This window comes from Tenrec ecaudatus, chromosome 9 (genome assembly GCF_050624435.1).
Source record: "Tenrec ecaudatus isolate mTenEca1 chromosome 9, mTenEca1.hap1, whole genome shotgun sequence".
Classification (NCBI taxonomy): Eukaryota; Metazoa; Chordata; class Mammalia; order Afrosoricida; family Tenrecidae; genus Tenrec; species Tenrec ecaudatus.
This window is the reverse complement of record NC_134538.1, coordinates 153658450-153678627: the sequence shown is the minus strand read 5'-3', so window position 1 is coordinate 153678627 and position 20178 is coordinate 153658450. Positions and strand designations below refer to the sequence as shown.

Genomic DNA, 20178 nt, shown 5'->3' with positions numbered 1-20178 from the left:
ATCTCATTGAGGGATTTATATATATAAAAGAATACAAAAACAGCAAATGCAAGATTTAAAACTGTGGTTATTTCACAGGAGGGTATGCAAAGGCCTTCAAGGAATGGGTAATCTATTGGTAATTTTCTGTTTCTTAAGCTAGGGAGGAGTGGACAATGCTTGTTTTCTTCTTATTTTTAAAAACATGCTGCTTAATCACTTAAGCAAAAGACCCAAGAAGGAGGGCGTGGGGGATTCTCATAGACTTCGCCTCGGCAATCTTCTTCTGTCACATTCCTTAAATGCCTGTCTCGGAAGAAGTCTGGTCAGAGTGCTCCTTAGAGGCAAGGATGGCACGACTTCTTCTTACATACTTTGGACATATTGTTAGGAGAGACCAGTCCCTGGAGATGGACATTGTGCTTGGTAGAGAAACAGTGAGAACGAGGAGGGCCCTCAATGAGCTGAATTGCCACTGTGGCTGCGACAATGGACTTGGGCAGAGGGACAGCGGGCAGGCTGGCCCAGGGCCATGCAGTGTTTTGTTCTGCTGTGCATAGGGTTGCCATGGGTCGTAACTGACTCCATAGCACCTAGCATCAACAACTGTGGACCGTGCACCTCATACGCAGTCACCCCGTGTCCCTTAGCGGAGGGTTTCGTGTTGCTATGGTGCGGAACTGGTTTCTAAGGGGCTTCCGGACAAAGATGGACTAGGAAGAACGGCCTGGTGATTGCTTCTGAAATCAGCCAATCTGGACCCTAAGATAACAACAGTCCAATCCCCGCGGACATGGGGACACCTTAGGGCGGGGCGGCAGTTTGTCCTTTTGTGCCTGGGTTGCTAGGCACTGGTGGCCAACTCCGAGGGAGCTGACAATAACAACAACCGCACCTGCCAATCCTGATGGAAAGATAGGGAGACAGACGCGGAAATGGTTGCACCGCCAGGTGGACTAACTATTAAAAAAATGCCGAAATGGCAAATGTTTTGTGACACATCGGTTTATCAGAACGAACAGGAAACGCATTCTACGTGCAAGACGTTGTCATCTACACGGTCTCTCCATCTTCCCCAAAGGAGCTTTCGCTTTTCTCATTTTTAACCAGGGCCTGTTTTCCAGACAGAAGAATCAAGGGGGCTTCCTTCACTTGGGGTCCCCTTACTGGGCAAGTACAGTGAGGGTCCTCAAAGCGGCTTGTCCCTCAGCGGGGCGGGTGAGCTTGGGAGGCTGGCATCCCGCGAGGGAAGCGACATCCTGTGAGCTATGAAGCCTTCGAAACTCACTGTACTGTGGGTTCTTGGGCTGCAGTGCCTGGCCCTCTGGAGGTCCGTGAACCAAGTCCATGACTCATGGGAAGGGAGGGTCAAATTTGGGGCGCGTTTGCGCACTGTTCTTTCAGGAAGGTCCCTAGCCTTCCTCGGAGACACGGCATGCGAGATCCCGACGTGAGAGACTCACATGCCCCGGCAGAAGGGGACCGCTCCGAGCTCCGATGAGTGATGGCAGACTATTTCCCCATACTAGGGGTGGGCACCGTCTTACTGGCTGGGAGAAAGCCAACCAAAAGCCATGGCCAGTGATGCCAGTAGCTATCTTTGGCTCCAGGAGAAAAACTTGATCTCGTCTCCATTTCTGTTTTTCTGTGCAATGGGAATAACACGGCGATGTTTTCAAGGGCAAGCAAAACAAGGGCTGTGCCCACACATGTAATTCCCCTGACTCGGCATAAAGAATAGTTCAATCAGGCCCAATGGTCTCCATTTAGTCGGCTCTGAAGGATTGCCACTCACCGTTGGGCAGTTATTTTGGCATCGTCGAGATGAAAAGCCTGCAGCCAAGAGAACCAGTAGAAACATGAAAAATTCCATTGGTCCATTTGCTCCCAGGGACCGGTGTTGAGATTTGGATCAGGCAGGACTCGGGGAAGGGAGCCGGGGTGGGGGGCGATCGGGATCACTTCCTAGCTATGTGAAGTAGGACATGTTCCTTGATCTTGTTCAGATCCACTGCTGGGTCTGGACCCCCTGTAACTGAGAAGTGGGGCATAATAAGATCCAGACCAGAAAAGTGTTTGATGACTAAGTGAGATAATGTGTGTAAATGTATCACCTAATGTCTGGCACTAAGCAAATCATGGCTCCTTTCCCTTCCTGAGTAATGCAGGTGAACAGACGCTAAAGAAGAATCGATGCCTTTCAATGCGACGTGGGCAAGGGTGGTTCAATATACTGTGGGCGCCGCCACAAGAATAAACAGAGCTGTCTTCGAAGCAGTACGTCCGGAATGCTCCTTGGATGCGAGGGGCCGAGACTTCTTGTGTCCTTTGGACAGGTTAAGAGTGACCAGCCCCTGGAGAAGGACACGATGGTTGGTAAGTCAATGCCCCTCCCTGCCATCAAGTTGATGCAGACTCATAACGACCATGGAGGACAGGGTAGAACTTCCCCTGCGCAATTCTGAGACTTCACTTTTTATGGGAGCAGAAAGCCTCATCTTTCTCCCGACGTGTGGCTGGTGGCTTCGAACTGCCCACTTGTGGTTAGCAGCCCCCCGCTACCAGCACTCCGTGCTAGCCCTGTGGAATGAAAACGGTATCGGAAGTTTTCCAGGACCCCTTCGAACCCCTCTCTGGTAAAAGCAAGAGATGTCAAGATGATTTTCACGAGGTCACCCAAAGAACAAAGAGCCAAGGCGCAGCAGTGACGTACCCAACACCATAGTGTTGGGGGTTCAAATCCACTCTACAAGTTGACATGACTCCCTGGCACCCAATAACAACTACCAAATAATAAGCGTCAGGGCTAGGATTCGAGCCCACGTCTCCAGATGCCGTCATCCACACACCTAAGTAGCGCAGCACCATGCCTTTCCCAGGTAAGTGGAGGAGTGACACCCTTTCAGTGGCACCTATGGGGGTGGTAGAGATGACACCACTGCGATTCTAATCTCTGAGTGTAGGGACAAGCCATCTTTCTTTCAAGCGAAGAATGAAGTTGTGGGTCAGCACGTGAGATCTTTACGGATCTTGTGTCTTGGTATTTCGGCGCCCCAAAGTGAGTGTAGTCATCAACCATGTGCCGCTAAGGGTGGATCCTAGGCCCGTGATACACTGCGCTCATCACTGTGCAGTGGCATATGTGGGGGCCAGAGGGATTAGCGTTGCTGGTGTTAGTTATATGTCAAGTAGGTTCTTCCCGGGCTCTGATCTGGAGGGTGAGGGAGAGGAGTCTAAGTACACCGGCTTCACTGTGAACGGTCAACCTGGCGGGTGGAACGTGTCTACCTCATGTGTTCACGTTCCACACATAAGTTAGATTAACATAAACAATCCTATGAAATAGAGACAAAGACTTAGAGATACAGGTTAAAAATCCCTTCCCATGACTTGCAAAGAACACACAGAAAAAAACCAATCCTTCTAATGTAAAAGTAAAAAATGTTGCTGAAATTTGTTTATTTTTTGCCCAGAACCTGAACTCCCCAATCCCTACCCTTCCACCTGGAGTAATCAGTTGTCTGAGAAGTTTTGACTAAACTTCACTACTCTACTGAGATAGACCGTTTCAAAGGATCATTTCATTGAACTTCCTAAAGGGAAACAATTTTCTGATTACAAGATCATAAAAATTCCACGTAAAAAAGTTTCATTCCAAAACTTCCATGTTATGATGCTAAGCATCTTGAGTAAAAGTGTGTGCGTGTGGTGTGGATGTAGTGTAGATGCGTGTTTCTGGTGTGTGTGTGGTGTGTGTAGTGTGGATGCGTGTTTATGGTGTGTGCGTGTGGTGTGTGTGTAGTGTGTATGTGTGTTTATGGTGTGTGCGTGTGGTGTGTGTAGTGTGGATGCGTGTTTATGGTGTGTGCGTGTGGTGTGTGTGTAGTGTGGATGTGTTTATGGTGTGTGCGTGTGGTGTGTGTAGTGTGGATGTGTGTGGATGGTGTGTGCGTGTGGTGTGTGTGTAGTGTGGATGCGTGTTTATGGTGTGTGCATGTGGTGTGTGTATGTGGTAGGTAGTGTATGTGAATGTGCAATGCATATGGCATGTAGGTGTGGTATGTGTGTGATTGTGTGTGGTGGGGGTGTAGTGTGTACATAGAGTGGCATGTAATGTATGTATGGTGTGTGTGCTATGTACATGAAATATATGTATGTGGTATGTGTGTGCATAAAGTGTTATGCACGTGGTATGTACACGCGGGTGTGTGGGGTGTGTGTGGCATGTGCATGAAGTATAGAGGGGGTCTGTGTGTGGCGTGTACATGTGATGTATACATGAAGTGCATCTATGTGACATGTGTGTGTGGGATGTGTGTCTGTGTGTCTGTGTGGTGTTATAATTGCTGACTGACTGCATTGTTAAGCCATGGAAAAAGCTCTGTTCGGAGGGGACTACAGAGGCCCAGTGGGTTTTAAAAGCTTGCTTGTTTTTCTAGTGCAGGAAAAATATTTACTTTCACATGTCTAATCGTCAGGCTATTTCAGAGGCCCAAAAAAATGTATGAGCGAGGACAACTCACTTGCTGCTGTCATTCCCTGCACTTCTGTCTCTGAGGGCTGGATCTGAGAACCCGGAGCCACAATAGAAGCCTTTCTTCTGCTGGAGAGAGGAGGCGGTGGGTGGGGGCCCTGGGAGGGCATGCAGGGAGTTCACTCTCCTTGTGAAAGCAAGCCGGCCACCCTTTCTTCATAGACAAAGTGTCATGGCGGGCTTCTCAGGAGACGCACCCTAACGCAGAGCTTTTGGGGTGAAATTTGGAAGAGTCGTTCCATTTGGTGTGAACTCTCCCAGCAGGCCCAATTGCCAATTTTACCGCTTCAAAATCCCCACTCAGGACTCAGGCCTGCTCTGCCCTGTGCCTGGGGTTCCCATGTCCCGGGAAACACGGACAAGACTGCCCTCTGATTATTGGGTTTGGTTTTACAGAGCCCATAACACACACCTTCCACTCTTTGTTGCAGAAGAGCTAATTAGATCACAATGGTAATTGAAAATCATTTTCCCTTAATACTTTTTAGATGATTGGCATTGGGTTAACCTTGTCAGGTGTCAACCTTTTTTTTTTTTTTTGAAGCGGCCAAAGACCCTAGGAAGGGGAGAATCTCGTCTCTGCCCTTTAACAGATGAGGAAACGGAGGGTGAGAGAGACGGACGAGTTTGCAAGGGCACACACCTCATCGATGGCGGAGCTACGCTCACGTTGCTGCCTCCCGCCGTGCCTCCCAGTGTTTCCCTGTATTGTAGAACCCCCGCCTCCCATCCTACCACCCGCCAGTCCGTTGGTCCTCTGGTGGTGCACACATGTGCATGTGGCTGTGATGCTGGCATTTCAAATAGCAGCTGAGTCGCCCCGGTGGGCAGGTTCCCATGGAGACTAAAGATGGGCGAGGGAGAGAGGCCTGGTGACCTGCTGCCTGGTGACCAATCACCCTCGGAGCACCTGCCGAATTGCAGCAGCTGGCTGTTGGTAGGGCCCTGGGGGACGAGCCCGCACTGCCACTGACAGCCCTTGGGCTCAAGCAGACCAGTGACCGGGAAGGAGGCCCCGGCCTGCGTGGCGTTTCCTTCGGTTGTACACGGGTGGCCGTGAGTCAGAGGCAGTGGTACCGCATCCTTGTCAGACCAGCCTGTCCCAGGTGCCGGGGTGCATCTATCTTGGTCACACCTGCAAAAGAGGCCCGGGACGTGGTACGTGTTGGATAGAAAGAGCGGGATTTGTCCTGTCTGTTCTTAATAGAAGTACGCATCCCCTGATGACAAAAAAGCACGTGTGTGCCTAAGGCTGAGTAGTTGGACAGACAGGCGGTCACCTGGTGGTGTGGAAGGGAAGAGGCTGGTGGCTGAGAGAGAGCACATGCTAAGGTACATGGGGAAGTACAGACACAGAGGCAGAGGGACAGAAATGGAGACAGAGGGACAAAAACCTATAGTTTGTTGTGTGTTTGCTTTTTTAACTAAAACTTCCTCTGAGATGGGTGGGAAAAATATAAACACCAGAACAAACTCTTACGTAGTGATTCAAACAGGTCACCGATAGAAACACACCATTTCATTTAAGACGGGAACTACAAATACTTTCTTTGATTAGGAACAACGCGTTTAGGATTGTCTCGTTACCTGCTCATTGCTTTTCACCTACCATATCTTGTTTTTCCTTCCCCCCCACCCTTTTGACAATGATGCTCTAAAGTTATGAATTCATAGAGGAGACGAGCTTCTGGTCTGGAGGGAGGGGCACAGCTGGTACTGTGAACTGCTGGTCCCAGGGTTTGGTACAGTACCCTCTACCTTCTAGCTAATCAGAGAAAGAACACTTTTTTTTTTTGAGGACTGGATGAATTACTGCTCTTTATTGTTTTAACCGCATCTCAAGACCCCATGTCCCGGGCCCGGGTGGGAAAGTCAAGTGACGATGGTTGCACACGGGCTCAGCGGCCAGAGGAAGAAGGCTGTTTTGCATTCGGTTCCCAGGCTTGCTCGTGGAAAATGAGAGGGTTTGAAATGCACTGGCCTCCAACCACCTGGGGGAGAAAGACAGGGCTGTCTGCTCCCATCACAACTGGACTCTCAGAAACTCTACGGGACAGTCTACTCTGTCCTAGAGGGTCACTGCCCGCCGGAAAGGCCTCTGTGACGACAGGAGCCCTCCCAGGAGGTCTGTGTGCCGCTGAGGCCACCTATCCCTGAGGAGGACACGCTGTCAGGAGACATAGCCCCTGGAGAAGGACGTCGGCCTTGGCACAGTAGAGGGGAAATTGAAAGGAAGGAGACCTTCAATGAGACGGATTGCACCAACGGGCTCAACGTGGCTGCACCAATGGGCTCAAACTAAAGAGGAACCCAGAGGGTGGTGCGGGACTGGGCAGGGCTTCGTCTGGGTGCAGAGGGCCGCCGGGGGCCGGAACCAGCCCAACAGCGTTGGGTAGCAACGATTTCTGAGGAACAAAATGTGTAAGGACCGGCTGATTTCCACGAGTGGTTGAACCATGCGGTGAACCTGCATGCAAACAAGGACCCCATCTGGGAACCGAACTCAGGGAATGGTCAAGAGCAAGGGGTCCTTGCTTCTGGAAACGCCGATGTGGGCGGACCCGTCCTCCCTGAGCTGGTCCTTCACAGCACGCACCGGGCACATCTGCCTGGGAGAAACTGGCGGCTCAGTGATTACGTCCTTGCTGGCTGGCTGAGAGGCCAGCAGTTTGAAGCCACTGGTCGCTCCCCAGGAGAACCACGTGGGAGACTGCTCCTGGGAGAGGAGATGCCCGGAACCCCTAGGGATGGCTCTCCCTCTGCCCTAGAGGACTGCTATGGGTTGGAATCAACTTGGTGGTGGTGGGCTTGGTTTTTAAACTGTGGCTGAGGCCAGAGAAATGAGGTCTCTGATCTATCACCTAGTCTGTCCCACTCTCATAGCGCCAAGCACGGATCTTCCCAATGGACAGTGTGGGGCTTGGAGCAAAGTAACCCCTGGTGGCTGTGGAATCAATTCTGACTCACAGCCACCCCCTTGAGTGTAGAGGTAACCTGTTAACCTCTGGATTTGTCAACGTTGTTGTTCGGTGCCATAACGCCCCTGTGCACAACAGAAGGAAACACTGCCCGGTGCTGGGCCACCCTCGCTGTGGTTGCTATGCCTGCTGATGGATTTCTCAATGGCTGTGGCTTTTCAGGGGAACCTCGGTGGCGTAATGGTTACATGTTGGGCTGCGGACTGCCACATCAGGAGTTTGAAACCACCAGCTGATCCTCTGGAGAAAGACCGGTCTTTTTATTCCTATAAAGAGTTGCTGTCACATGAAGCAGGGAACCAGTAGAGAGCTCTGAGACCCGGCCCCAATCTCAACTACGTGAACAGCCCCTGCTCCCTGCAAAAGAATTCACTTCAGAGGACAGCACTGAAGCTACAGCTCAGGGAGAGGGACATGCCTGATCAGAGCACAAGGGAGCAAATGATGGGGGAGGAAGAGAGAGTGGAGCGCATCCTGGCCCACCAAACCGTGAGGAGGTTATTCCTGCTCAGAGCAGCCAAAGCACAGAGAGGACCATAGGGCTGGCCCCACTAGGAGACACGATGTCCCTCACTGACCCATAGTGCTATGGCGGACAACACTGGAGAGACAGTGCAGGAATTGAGCCCCATCTGACCCCACCCCACTGAGGTGAAACACTGAGGATGTGTAACAGAACAGCAAGGGGAACAGAGCAACAAAGTCCCCATGGAATACCAAAAATAGATTTTGGGGCCAGGGCGTGACACACCATCAGACTCAACCGGAAAACACTCCTAAAGGCTTTTCTGGTTTTTTGTTGTTGCTGTTGTACCTTTGGTTGCTTTTGTTTTGCTCTGGTGTTTTTGTGCACATTATTATCTCTGTAGGTCTGTCTACATAAGATTATTTGGATAAACAATCTGAAGGAGAAAACAATGGACTGACAGTTCCCGGGGACATAGGAGAGGAGGAGGTGGGGGAAAGGAAATGGTGTTAACAACCCCAGGGACAAGGGAAAAATGATCCAAAATTGATGGTGAGGAGGGTGTAGGAGACCTGGTAGGGCTTGATCAAGGGCAATGTAACCCAGAAGAATTACTTAAACCCAAATGAAAGCAGAACATGATAGTGGGAGGAGAGGAAAGTAAAAGGAAATAGAGGAAAGAACTAGGAGGCAAAGCACATTTATCGAGGTCTAACTATAGGTTTGTACTTATGTAAATGTACTTATATATGCTGATGGGGAAATAGATCTATGTGCATATATTTATAGGTTTAGCATTAAGGTAGCAGATGGACATTGACCCTCTACTCAAGTACTCTCTCAATGCAAGAACACTTTATTCTAGTAACCTGACATTCCATGATGCTCACCTACCCGACATGATCGCTGAAGACAAATGGGTGCATAAGCAAATGTGGTGAAGAAAGCTGATGGTGCCCGGCTATCAAAAGATATAGATAGCATCTGGGGTCTTAAAGGCTCGAAGATAAACAAGTGGACATCTAGCTGAGAAGCAACAAAGCCCACATGGAAGAAGCACACCAGCCTGTGTGATCACGAGGTGTTAATGGGATCAGGTATCAGTCATCAAAGAACAAAAAAATCATATCACTGTGAAGGAAGGGGAGTGTGGAGTGGGGACCCTAAGCCCATCTATAGGCAACTGAACATCCCCTTACAGAAGGATCGCTGGGAGAAGACCAGCCAGTCAGGGTGCAGTAGAGCACCATTGAAACCTACAACTTTCCTCTACTTCTTAAATGCCCCCCCACACTATCATGATCCCAATTCTACCTTACATATATGCTAGACCAGAGGATGTACACTGGTACAGATCAGAGCTGGAAACACAGGGACTACAGGACTGATAAACCCCTCAGGAGCAATAATGAGAGTAGAGATACCGGGAGCGGAAGGGGAAGGTGGGGAAGAAAGGAGAACAATCACAATGGTCTACATATAACCTCCTCCCTAGGGGACGGACAACAGAAAAGATGGTGAGGGGAGACATGGGGACAGTATAAGACATGAGAAAATAAGTTATAAATTATCAAGGGTTCATGATGGAGGGAGGGTGGGAGAGGGAGGGGATAAAATGAGGAGCTGATACCAAGGGCTCAAGTGGAAAGAAAGTGTCTTGAGAACGATGATGGCAACAAATGGACAAATGTGCTTGACACAAAGGATGGATGTATGGATTGTGATGAGAGTTGTACCAGCACCCAATAAAATGATTAAACAATAATAAAAAAGAGTTGCCTTCCTGGGAACCTGCATGGGCACTACGAGGCGGCATCCACTCAATGGCAGTGAGTTTGGTTTCCGGTGAGTTTTCAGAAGTGGAGCTTCAGACTTTTCTTCCTAGGCACCTCTGGGTCGATTTGAACAACCAACCTCATGGTTAGTGGCCAAGCACTAAGCCACCAGCAGGGGCTCCCAGTGCAGTTGGACACTCAGTAAAAATTTGTGTGAATGAAGAGACCTTCAGGGGCAGGCCGGAGCCTCGAGCCTTGAACCTCCATGTGCTTGTTAACTCACTCTGCCCAGAAGGGACACTGTCCATCCACCCCGAATCTGGGTTGAGCTCTTCCTTTGGGCTGGCCAAATCCAAAGCACAGCCAGGCCTTTTCCAGGTTTGTGTTTCCCTAAATTGCCTTCTGTTTTGTCTGGCTTTAAACGGGGTAATGGATGATCATTGTGGAAAAAGCAAAACAACAAAACAATACCAACTCTCCCAAAAGAAAGTTGAAAATGGGCCCCAGGTTCCCAGAGGAAACCCCCTCTCCTGTTGCCAGGGGAGGGAGCCACGGTCTGGCGCTAAAGGAAGAGGGACATTCCCAGGATCTCCTGCCCCCTTTGTCTGCAGACCACAACCCTGAGTGCAGGCAGCCGTGACTTCTGCTCCTGCCCAGCTGTTTCCTGCCCACGCCCTGCACTTTCCCATCCCAGTTGGCTGGCCCATGGAGCCTGCTGACCTCATGATTCCCATGAATCTCAGGTTCTAGAATAGAGGCCGCGAGAGTGAGGTAAGCACAGGGTCTGCCAATCCCAGGATCATAGACCTTGAAGGTCCACCTCGAAATACACTCAGTGCCAATGCAAGGAGGTGTTTCTTTCCAAGTCACCACCACCACCACCACCACCACACAGCAAGAAGGGCAGAGAAGGAAAATGGGTGGGATACGGTATTTCAGAAGGCATGATGGTGACAGAAATGTGAATTGAACAGGGTGTGGGTAAAAGGAGCCCTGCTGGCATAGTGGGCTGAATCTTGGGCTGCTCACGGCAAGGCCAGCAGTTCAAAACCATGAGCCACTCTGAGAGAGAAAGATGAGGCTTTCTAACCCTGCAAAAGATCTCCAGCCTTGGTGGGGAAAACACACCGGGGCAGTTGCTATGGGTCTATACTGACTAAATAGGTGATTTTTCCCCCCTTCTACTTTTTTGAAGATGAACTTGTGCATGGCATTATTTCCGTTTGAAGGGTAGCTAAATGAGCTATCTTAACTTATGACCTTTTTCAGGCGGGCAAATCGTTCCATGAAGGACGGAACACTGCAAGGCGGGGACTGTGTAGTTGGCGGGGGGGGGGGGTGCCATTCTTCGCCTTTTTGCTCTGACACAGCAAGTTCTTTCCCTGGCTCCCTCCTCACACAGGAATCAAGAAGAGGTTGATCCTGAAGAGCTGGCTTCCCAATCTCCACCTCCTCCTTCCTGGTCCCTCTGCTCTGACCTGATGTGTGGTCTCATCCTGTGACCCTTGGGTTTCCAGCCTACGAGGAGGTCAGTCAAGGTAGGAGCCAGGTCTACCACTTCTCCCTACGATGTTCTCGCCTCCCATAGATGCTGAAACTGGGTTGGTCCTTCAGCGATCTTTATTGGATGAAAGTCCTTCTTCAACTGTCCAGGGCCTGAGGCCCAAGGGCACGTCATGAAAAGCTGGAGAGGACAGAGCCTGCATGTCCATGGGCAGAGAGGTCCCACGTCCTCCCTGGTTCTCTGCCATTTGGTCTCCTTTCCAGGTTCCCATGCTAAGTGCAAGCCCAGGGCATCCTGCTTTCTGTACACAGCAGGCCTCGAGCTGCACCTCCGGCCCTTCAGCTGGGGTTACCCTTCACCTGGACTGTCCCCGTTCTCTCTTCATCCCCATCTGCACGCCCTTCAGGGTCTGCTATCCATCTCCGAGAAGCTTTTCCTTACTTGTCTCACCACAGAATGACAACTGCCCACCATTTTCCCAGAACCAACGTCTGTTGCGGTTGTGAGAGGCATCAGGTTGATCCACGGCGAGCTGACGTACGTTAGATCGGAACACTGATGGCTCTTGCTCCATCAGCACCATCATGGCTATATTGGAGCCCTTTTTTTTTTGCAGCCACTGTGTCAAGCCATCAGGTAAAGTTCTCCCTTTTCATTGACTGTGTACATTACCGAGCAAGCTCTCCTCCTCCAGGGACTGGCCCTTCCCGATCACATGTCCAATGTGCACCTTTCATTCCAGCGATTCTACTGCATAGATGCATTGACCCAGTGGCCACAGCCATGGACTCAAACATAACATCAATTGTGCGAATGCAACAGGACAGGGCAGTGTTTTGTTCTGACATATACAGGATCACTGGGAGTTGGAACCTACCCAACAGCATCCAACAACAACAACAACAACAACACCAACATTGCTATATTGTTTCTTACTTGTTTAGTTGCTGATGCTGCTGACAACAATAATAATAATTATAAAACCCCAGGCCCAAACTGACTGCCACTGAGTCGATGCCAACTCATAGCAACCTTAAAAGATGGAGTAGAACTGCCCCCTATGGGTTTCTAAGACTGTCCGTCTTTAGGGAAGTAGAAAGCCTCATCTTGACCCCACAACAATCAGAGCGACAAAGCAAGAGGATACTACCATTAATGGAAAATCTACTAGGTGCCTGGAACTGGGCTAGGCCAGGGATGAAGTTCACCTTTCACCAACAACCCACAAGCTGCGTGGACATTCGATCTGCTACACAGGTAAGAAACTGTGGCTTAAAGAACAGCTACTTGCTCATAGCTCCACAGCTCCTGAGCAAAACTAGGACTTGGATCTGCAGGGCCCAGGGACTACTCACTGTGTGTGTGTGTGTGTGTGTGTGTGTGTGTGTCCAGTCCATAAAGTCAGCCAACCTGGCCACGTCTACCCAGGCAGACATTGTATCCTCATCTTCCTTTCCATTCTGCATAGGTGCAGCATAAGGCCCAGCATACTTTTTTGGCGATAGATACAGGTTTTCCATGTTCTATTTCAGCATCTGGCTTGGGGGACAGGGGTGGCTCAGAGGTAGAATTCTTGCCTTTCATGCAGAAGGCTCAGGTTCGAATCCCAGTCAACGGAGTTCATGTGAAGCCACCACCCCTGTCAGTGTAGGCTTGTGCTTTTCTATGATACCAAAGAGGCTTCCGTGGTGCTTCCAGACCAAGACAGACTAGGAAAAAAGGCCTGGCCACCCCCCTCAACTCAACCAACTGAGAACCCTTTGGAATATCTGTACTGGGCCATGGAGGTGACTGCAGCACCGGGCCAATGTGTTAGTCTGCTGGGCTGCACGAGGTGGGGCTGACTCTGGTCTGAGCTGCTGGCTGACAACAACCACAACAGCACTTCAGGATCACCCAGGGCTCCCTTTGCCTCCACCTTTCCATCTGTGCATTGGGATTACTGGGAAGAAATGGGGATTTCAACTTCAGATGTCCTTGAACAATTTTCTCCTTGTGAGGGAGGGCCTCGTCCGCTTCCTAGAAAGAAGACCCTTTTTAAGCCACATTCAATGCCACTGACCTTCGCTGGACGGGAAGCCCACTGATTGTAACGACGTACTTACATCCCACAGTTCACACACTTCCCCAACCATCCCCAAGGCCACTCCCACGGAGCCCACACAGAACAGCTCCCAAGAACCAGACTCAGGACCCAAGACCATGGAATGTTAGCCCTTGGGGGCCAGATCTGGGGATTTGCCAGCTGTTTGGATGAGAATAAAATTTCTCCTACAGACTGGCTTGGCTGCCTGCCTGTGTTGCTGCAGACTGAGCATTCCCAGGACTCAGTGGGCTTCACTGCTCAACGTTTGGAATCTCCCCATCATTTCAATATGATCCTCTTCCTTCTAACCTGCTTTTTTCATTTAAAATTCCAGCCGGAACCACACTGATTCGATGCAGCGATTTGACTCCTCTCTGATACCTTTTTGGGAACCTCAGTCTTGGTATTTGTTTACATCGAATTCAGTCTTAGACCAAACTAACCAACTCACTGCCTTGGGTGCATTTGATTCATGGCTACTCTACAGGACAGAGCAGCGTTGCCACCTAGGCACCCCAGGGCTGTACATCATTTAAAAAAGAAAAGAAAGAAAGTTCAGTTGGCATGTGCTTCATCTATGATACAATGTATTCATTCACTCATACTAAGGATACTTTGTGCAGTCATCACCACAATCAATCCAGAACATTTTCTTCTCAGACGGGTTGTTAGCTTCCCATTTCTCCCCTACATTCCCAATCCCATCTTGCCACGTCTCTGTCCAGCTCTGGTCTCTCTAGACCTCACCAGCCTGGACTTCATGCACAGAAAATCCCACATAACAAAACACAATCACACACAACCAACAACAACAACAACAAAAACCCAACCGCAATAACGAGGCAAACCATAGAAAAATCTCAAAGAGAAAGCAGAAAATATTAAACAGGGCAACACCATGAAAACGGGTCCCCATGGAGATCAAATGGTAGGGTATGACATTTTAATCGTAGTAGGTCTACCACAGGGACCTCGCGATGCTCTCTCTGTATGATCGCAAGGCTGCTCACGTGCCTTCACGAGAGTCAGAGACGTTGACTCTACGTGGGGACCTGCAGATGGATTTGGGGCTTCCACAGCCATCCACACAGGGGGTCCATTTTTGGGGACGCAGACTGCTACCTCTTTCTCCCAGGGAGCGGCTGGTGGGCGGGGGCGGGTACCAAGCAGTGCTTGAACCCCTGCGCCTGCAGGGCTCCTGGAGGTTCCAAAGTCTTCCCCAGGACGCCTTCTGCAAACGGTTGCAACCGGGCCCAAGCAGTTGATCCTTCTAAAGGTTAGTCTCTGAAGCCTGCAGCCCCCGTTCTGTTCGGGACAGAAGCCCGGTGTGTCTGTCCTACCTCTCTGCTTCCAGGCGCATCTCTTCCCGCTTCTGTCTCCTCAGCTCTCTGCGACGGTCAAAGTCATCCATGGCGTGGCGTCAGGTTCAGGGGGATCAGGCAAGGTCTGGATCTAAGGGACGAAGGGAGACCCCACATCAGAGAGGACTTACAATGCTGTCTCCCAGGGTAGCGGTTCTCAGCCTGTGGGTTGCAGTCCTTTGTGGGGGGAGTGATGAATGATCCTTTCACAGGGATCGTCCGATTCATAACAGTAGCAAAATGACAGTGATGAAGTAGCAACGAAAATAATTTTATGGTGGGGGGGGTCATCACCACATGAGGAACTGTATGAAAGAGCTGTAGCAAGAGGAAGGTTGAGATCCACTGTCCCAGGGGAAATCTGGCTCACACCTCTCATTTGCACCCCCACCCCTTTTTCTTTACTTCAAATAGCCAACACCTTAGAAGATAGATCAACACCTCCATTCCTCCTTCACCTGCTGAGTTCTGTAGGCCTGAAATCCAGTCTTCATTCTGGAACAATCCCAGACCAATAAATAGAATCCTGGGACTGCCATCCACAGAAGAAATCCTAAATAAAGACCTCAAAAGAGAGGTTCCGAAGACCCGGAATATTAGCGGGATGGAGCTGGGACCTTCGGAAGGACTCTGCCATTTTTTTTTTTGTCCTGGGCTGACTCACAGACAGAAGTTCTGAACAAATGACCAAAGAAAGAGAACCAGACGGGGAATGGGGATACGATTAGGAAGACCTAGGAACCCAGAGGGAAGCTGAAAGAAGATGCTCCCTAGAAGCGGAGTCTTCCGGAAACACAGGGGGGTCGGGATGAGAATCAAGAGGGGGACCATTTGCCAAGAAGGTCAGATGATGAGCCAGGAGCCTAGCAGCCTAGCTCTTCTTTCTGCCAGTGTCCTCTGACCATTGTCTCCGCTCCTACCTCCTATGTAAGAGTGGAACCCTGTCCAGATGTCCCCTTGCCAGCTCTTCCGAGGAGGACCCTTCGTCTCTGGACCAGGGAGTCAAACCATCCAGGGGTCCCCTGCAGTCCCCACACCCAGTCTGACGCCCTGGGCAGGGACAGCCGGCTCCCTGGGCCTAGCTTTGTTGACAGAGTGTCAGTGGCTAGTTCAACTCAGCCGGTCAGCCACGGGGACTCCGACACTGGAGGCCTGCTGGAAGATTGTTTCTTGTGTGGAGCGGGCGGGAGGCCTCCGCTTCCTCTGTGCTCCCAGATTCTCTGCTGCACTTGGACCGCACAGGGATTCCTTCCAGCCCTTTCTGTCCATGCACAGAGGAAGGGCTGTGCATCCACTCTGTGTCGAGAGACAAGCTAAACATAAATAACAGGAGTGGAACAGAACCCGGCACCGTCATTGGCTGGCCCAGTTGTCACCACAAAGCGAAACCTTAGATTTTTTTTTTTTTTGAGGCCAAGTTTAGAAAGCGTCTCAGATACACAGCCGAATCCCTTATTTTCTCGGTCTCCCCACCTCTTAAAAGCAAAACACCCGCAAAACAAATAAAGCTCCGGGGAACACAAATATGAGACTATTCTTCACCCCCCCCCCAGGACACTTTCAATTGTGCTTACAAGTCCTTAGAAATTCGTGTTGTGTGTGCACGCTTCTCTGGGGACTGGGGAGCTTAATGTGCTTCTTGGTGTCCGTCCAGTCCTTCCCAGGATCTGACTGGGCCTAGGGGAGACAGTGTCCCCAGCCTGACTTTGTCATTCCAGGGAAACTTCCCACCACATTGTGATCGCAGGGAACCGGGTGGTCGGCGGGTCCTCTGAGAGGCTGTCCGAGGGTCTCCGGGTGACTACACTGGACACATGACTTGGTGCATAAGAAGTACACGGGGACAGCCTTGAGGTCAGCAAGGTCAAAACCCAGTGCCTCTAACACAACGGTTCTCAACCTGTGGGTCGCAACCCCTTTGGGGGTGGAATGACTCTTTCTCAGGGGTCGCCTGATTCATCACAGTAGCAACATGACAGTGATGCAGTAGCAACGACAATAATGTTATGGTTGGGGGGTCACCACCACATGAGGAACTGTATGGAAGGGTCGCGACTTTGGGAAGGTGGAGACCACCCATCTAACATTGCCCGAGTGGGACTCTCCTCCTCTCCGTCATTAGCACGGTTCCTGAGTAACCGAGCTGGGAGAAAAGGTGTCCCGGCAAGCATGCCCTCTCCCTGGTCTCGGTTGTCCCAGAGAGCACGAGAAGCTCTGGGCCTGCAGCTCTTCCCACATCACCAGGGAATGGCCATCTGGCAGCTGGCTGGAAGAACGGCCACTCTCCCCGGCTTGGACCTCGGGTTCAGGGGCAGTGGAGTTCCCCAAGTAGACAAGGGATGCCCTGGATCTGCAGAGCCCAGCCTGCGTCCCATATTTAAGGGAAGCAAAGCCCATAAGCCCAGGGGTCCGCTGGCAGGCTGTCCCCACGCATTCTCTTCCTCCTGCTCAAATTCCTCCTCCGACACCACACCTCTTGGGACTAAGCTGGGGATGGTTTTGCTTTCCAGGCCATATAAACACTTCCCCTGCCCATGTCCTTACTGAGAAGCCCACTGAGTGGGCGTGTAGGAGGGATGGGGGCAGCAGAGAGAGGAGGGAGGGGAGGGCTATTGTGGGTGCATTTGGGGGCTGTGCTTTGAGGGTTGTGGTGGATGTCTACTGAAGCGGTGCATGGGGAGGCGGCGGGGAGGATGCAGTTCTGTGGATTGTGGGGGACAGTGATCTGCTAGGGGTTGTAGGGTGGGGGTAGGGGGAATGGTCCTGGAGAACATCCTTCATCCTTAGACTTCTATCCCAGGCCTTCCTGGAACTTCCCAGCAGTCTCTGTTGTCGGGGCGGTAGCGGGGGGGGGGGGGGAGCGGGTATGGAAAGGCCTTTTTTGCCCTACTCTTTGGGGGGGGGCAGCAGCCAGAAACCCCTCCCTTCTTCCCCTGCTCCCATCCAAGGCAAGACTTTTCCTGGCCATGTGGGGTAAGGAGATCCTGGGGTGGCACAGACGGTTTAGCATGCCATGACTAGCTGGGGGGTTGGTGGTTCAAATCCACCCAGCAGTGGCTTTGGAGACCTGCTGGCTGAAGGTGGCATGACCTCATGTCAGAATCAACAGCCTCAGGCAGTGACATTGGCTAGGTAGCAAACTTTCAACCAACGAAAGGATTAGAAGTCAAACCAGTTACCCTCTGCCTTGCAGCCAATCTGACTCATAGCAGCCCACAGGACAGAGCAGAACTGCCCCACAAGGTTTTCTAGGCCATCATCCGCCCACACCCAACAGTTTTATTGGCATATAATTCACATATCACACAATTCAATCATTCAATTGCACCAAGATGAGTTGTACAATCATCCCCTCAATCACTCTTTGAATATTTTCTTTTTTCTCGTGTTCATCGTTCTTAGCGTCCCCACCCCCCACGTTTCCCTACCATACCCCCAACGAGCCATGAATCTAATTATGATCTCTATAGCTTGGCCTATCTGGATTTCATACACAGAAAAGCATTTTAAACACACACACACACACACACACACACTAACGCAATAACTGGAATGACAGATTAAAACATTAAAAACCTCCATAGAAAAGAAAGCAGAAAATAGTCCGCCACCTCTTCCTGCTGCTGAGCAACTGGGGGGTTCTAACTGCCAACCTTCCGGTCAAGTACTTGGTTCTGGCACCACCTGCGCTCCTTGGTGGGCTGTCAAGGCAGAGCAACCTCATCAACAGTGGGCCCCCGAGGGTCCCAGACGGCAGAGGCGCAGGAAAGAACAGCGTGGCCGACAAGCGGTCAACTTCAACGCCTGGATGCACGGACCCAAACCAAAGTTTCTTAAAGGCTGCCCCCGCCCCCCGCCCACCCTCGTGGGTCAGGGGCCAGAGGACTGTGGTTTTGCCTTGCTGAGAGCTCTGCTGGGACTCCTTTTGAGAAGTAACCCGATGCTCCACAAAGCCAGATACATCATGACCTGCGGGCTAATCTGTCTTGTCAACATGAGTCCTTAAGGGATTTTCTAAGACAGGTCACGCCCACTCTGCCAACATTTAGTGACAAGTCGGTGGCAGGGATTCCAAATGGCTTGTCTCCCTACCCTTCCCTTTGGTGGTGACACTGCAAGCCCCCGGCTTGGGTGAACGGCAAGATGCGTCAAGACCAGCCTGCCTGTGCTTTGCTGGCCGCTGTTACAGGGTGCCTTGGCCGTTCGGTCCCTCGCTGCACTCCCCCTTGACAACCCATCGGGTTTCCAGGGGCTGGTTTCTCCAAAGCAGATCACCAGCTCTTGTAAGGTGCCCCTTGGTGGGCCTGACCCCCCCAACCCATCATTTAGTAGCTGTGCGAGCTCACCGTTGGCACCTTCTAGGGGCCCCCAGAATAAGGAACTGCCCCTCACGTGTATCTTCCCATTTTCTAGGCCTGAACTTTTCCCTCAGGGCATCTGGAATGAGCTCCCCTCTCCCCACGGGGCTGTAGCCTAGTCCATCAGGAAGCATGGACTCCGATTTCACTCTCTTCCTGATGTCCAGTTTGAAAGTCACGTCCCCTCCGTAAATATCTATAAGGCATGTTGGTAGTCAGGCACGCGCTTCCCTGCCACAGCGCATCCGTTGGGCTCTTTACCTGTTCTTGAACTACTAGACTACTTACACATGGCATGCATGTGCTCTGAAGGCCACCTGGGACTAGCCAGAGCCTTTAGAAGCCTCTTCCCCAAGGACACACAGCCGGCTTTCAGGAAGCGCTAGCTGATTGGAGCCAATTCTCTTTGATTCTAGACATGCCCGGTCCAAGCATCTTGGGAGCGTAAGTCAAGCAGAGCATCTCTTTGCCGTCTGGACTGATGGGTGTTTACAAAATGAGTCAAAGACCTTGGTAACAGACTGTATACGGATTTCAAAAGCTAAATGAACACCCCCACCCCCGTTTTCCCCTGCCATTTGAAGTCCCGACATAGTACATCTGGCAGGGTTTCCTTTCTGACTCCAGAAGTGAACTTTTTGTTTTTTAATTCAGTTTACCAACCCACTTTGCTTTTTTCCTAAGTCATTTGGGACCTCAACACAAAATAAACACATGGACTCTCATGGAAAGTTTGGAGTTAACTTTAGTTCAACCTTCAACTTCTTGTTCCAAAAATCTGTGCTAGTTAAAAAAATGCCTGGGGTCACCATGGCATCGTCGTCACGACCAGTGATGCAGAAACAAGAATAGGTGAGGTCAATCTCATGGGCTTACTTAATTCAAGTTGCCTCTTTTTACCAATAGATGGGATGCAAATTTACAAAGCCCTATGAAGAGGGGGGACCCTTGGGTGGTGGTAAAAGCTTGTATGCTCTCTGCAAACATTGAGCTGGAGGTGCCTTGGAAGAAAGGCCTGGTGATCTCCTTCCAGGAAAGAACACAGTCAGCCATGGACACACATGGGGTGACCAGCAATGGGAACCAGCTCTAGGGTGTCTGTCTGGTGTTTGATGCACTCAGAGCAGGGGAACTGGT

At 50.9% G+C, this 20178-nt stretch overlaps 1 protein-coding gene across 2 annotated transcripts in view; it reads right to left on the bottom strand.

Annotated features, from left to right (window-relative positions):
• CALD1 (caldesmon 1) overlaps nucleotides 1-20178 on the bottom strand; it is a 216859-nt gene that overhangs the window by 102985 nt on the left and 93696 nt on the right. For both annotated transcript variants that reach the window (XM_075558691.1, XM_075558690.1), the window contains exon 3: nucleotides 14663-14774. In XM_075558691.1, coding sequence (XP_075414806.1) covers nucleotides 14663-14733 — 71 coding nt within the window. In that variant the 5' untranslated portion in view covers nucleotides 14734-14774. The remainder of the gene's footprint in view (nucleotides 1-14662; nucleotides 14775-20178) is intronic.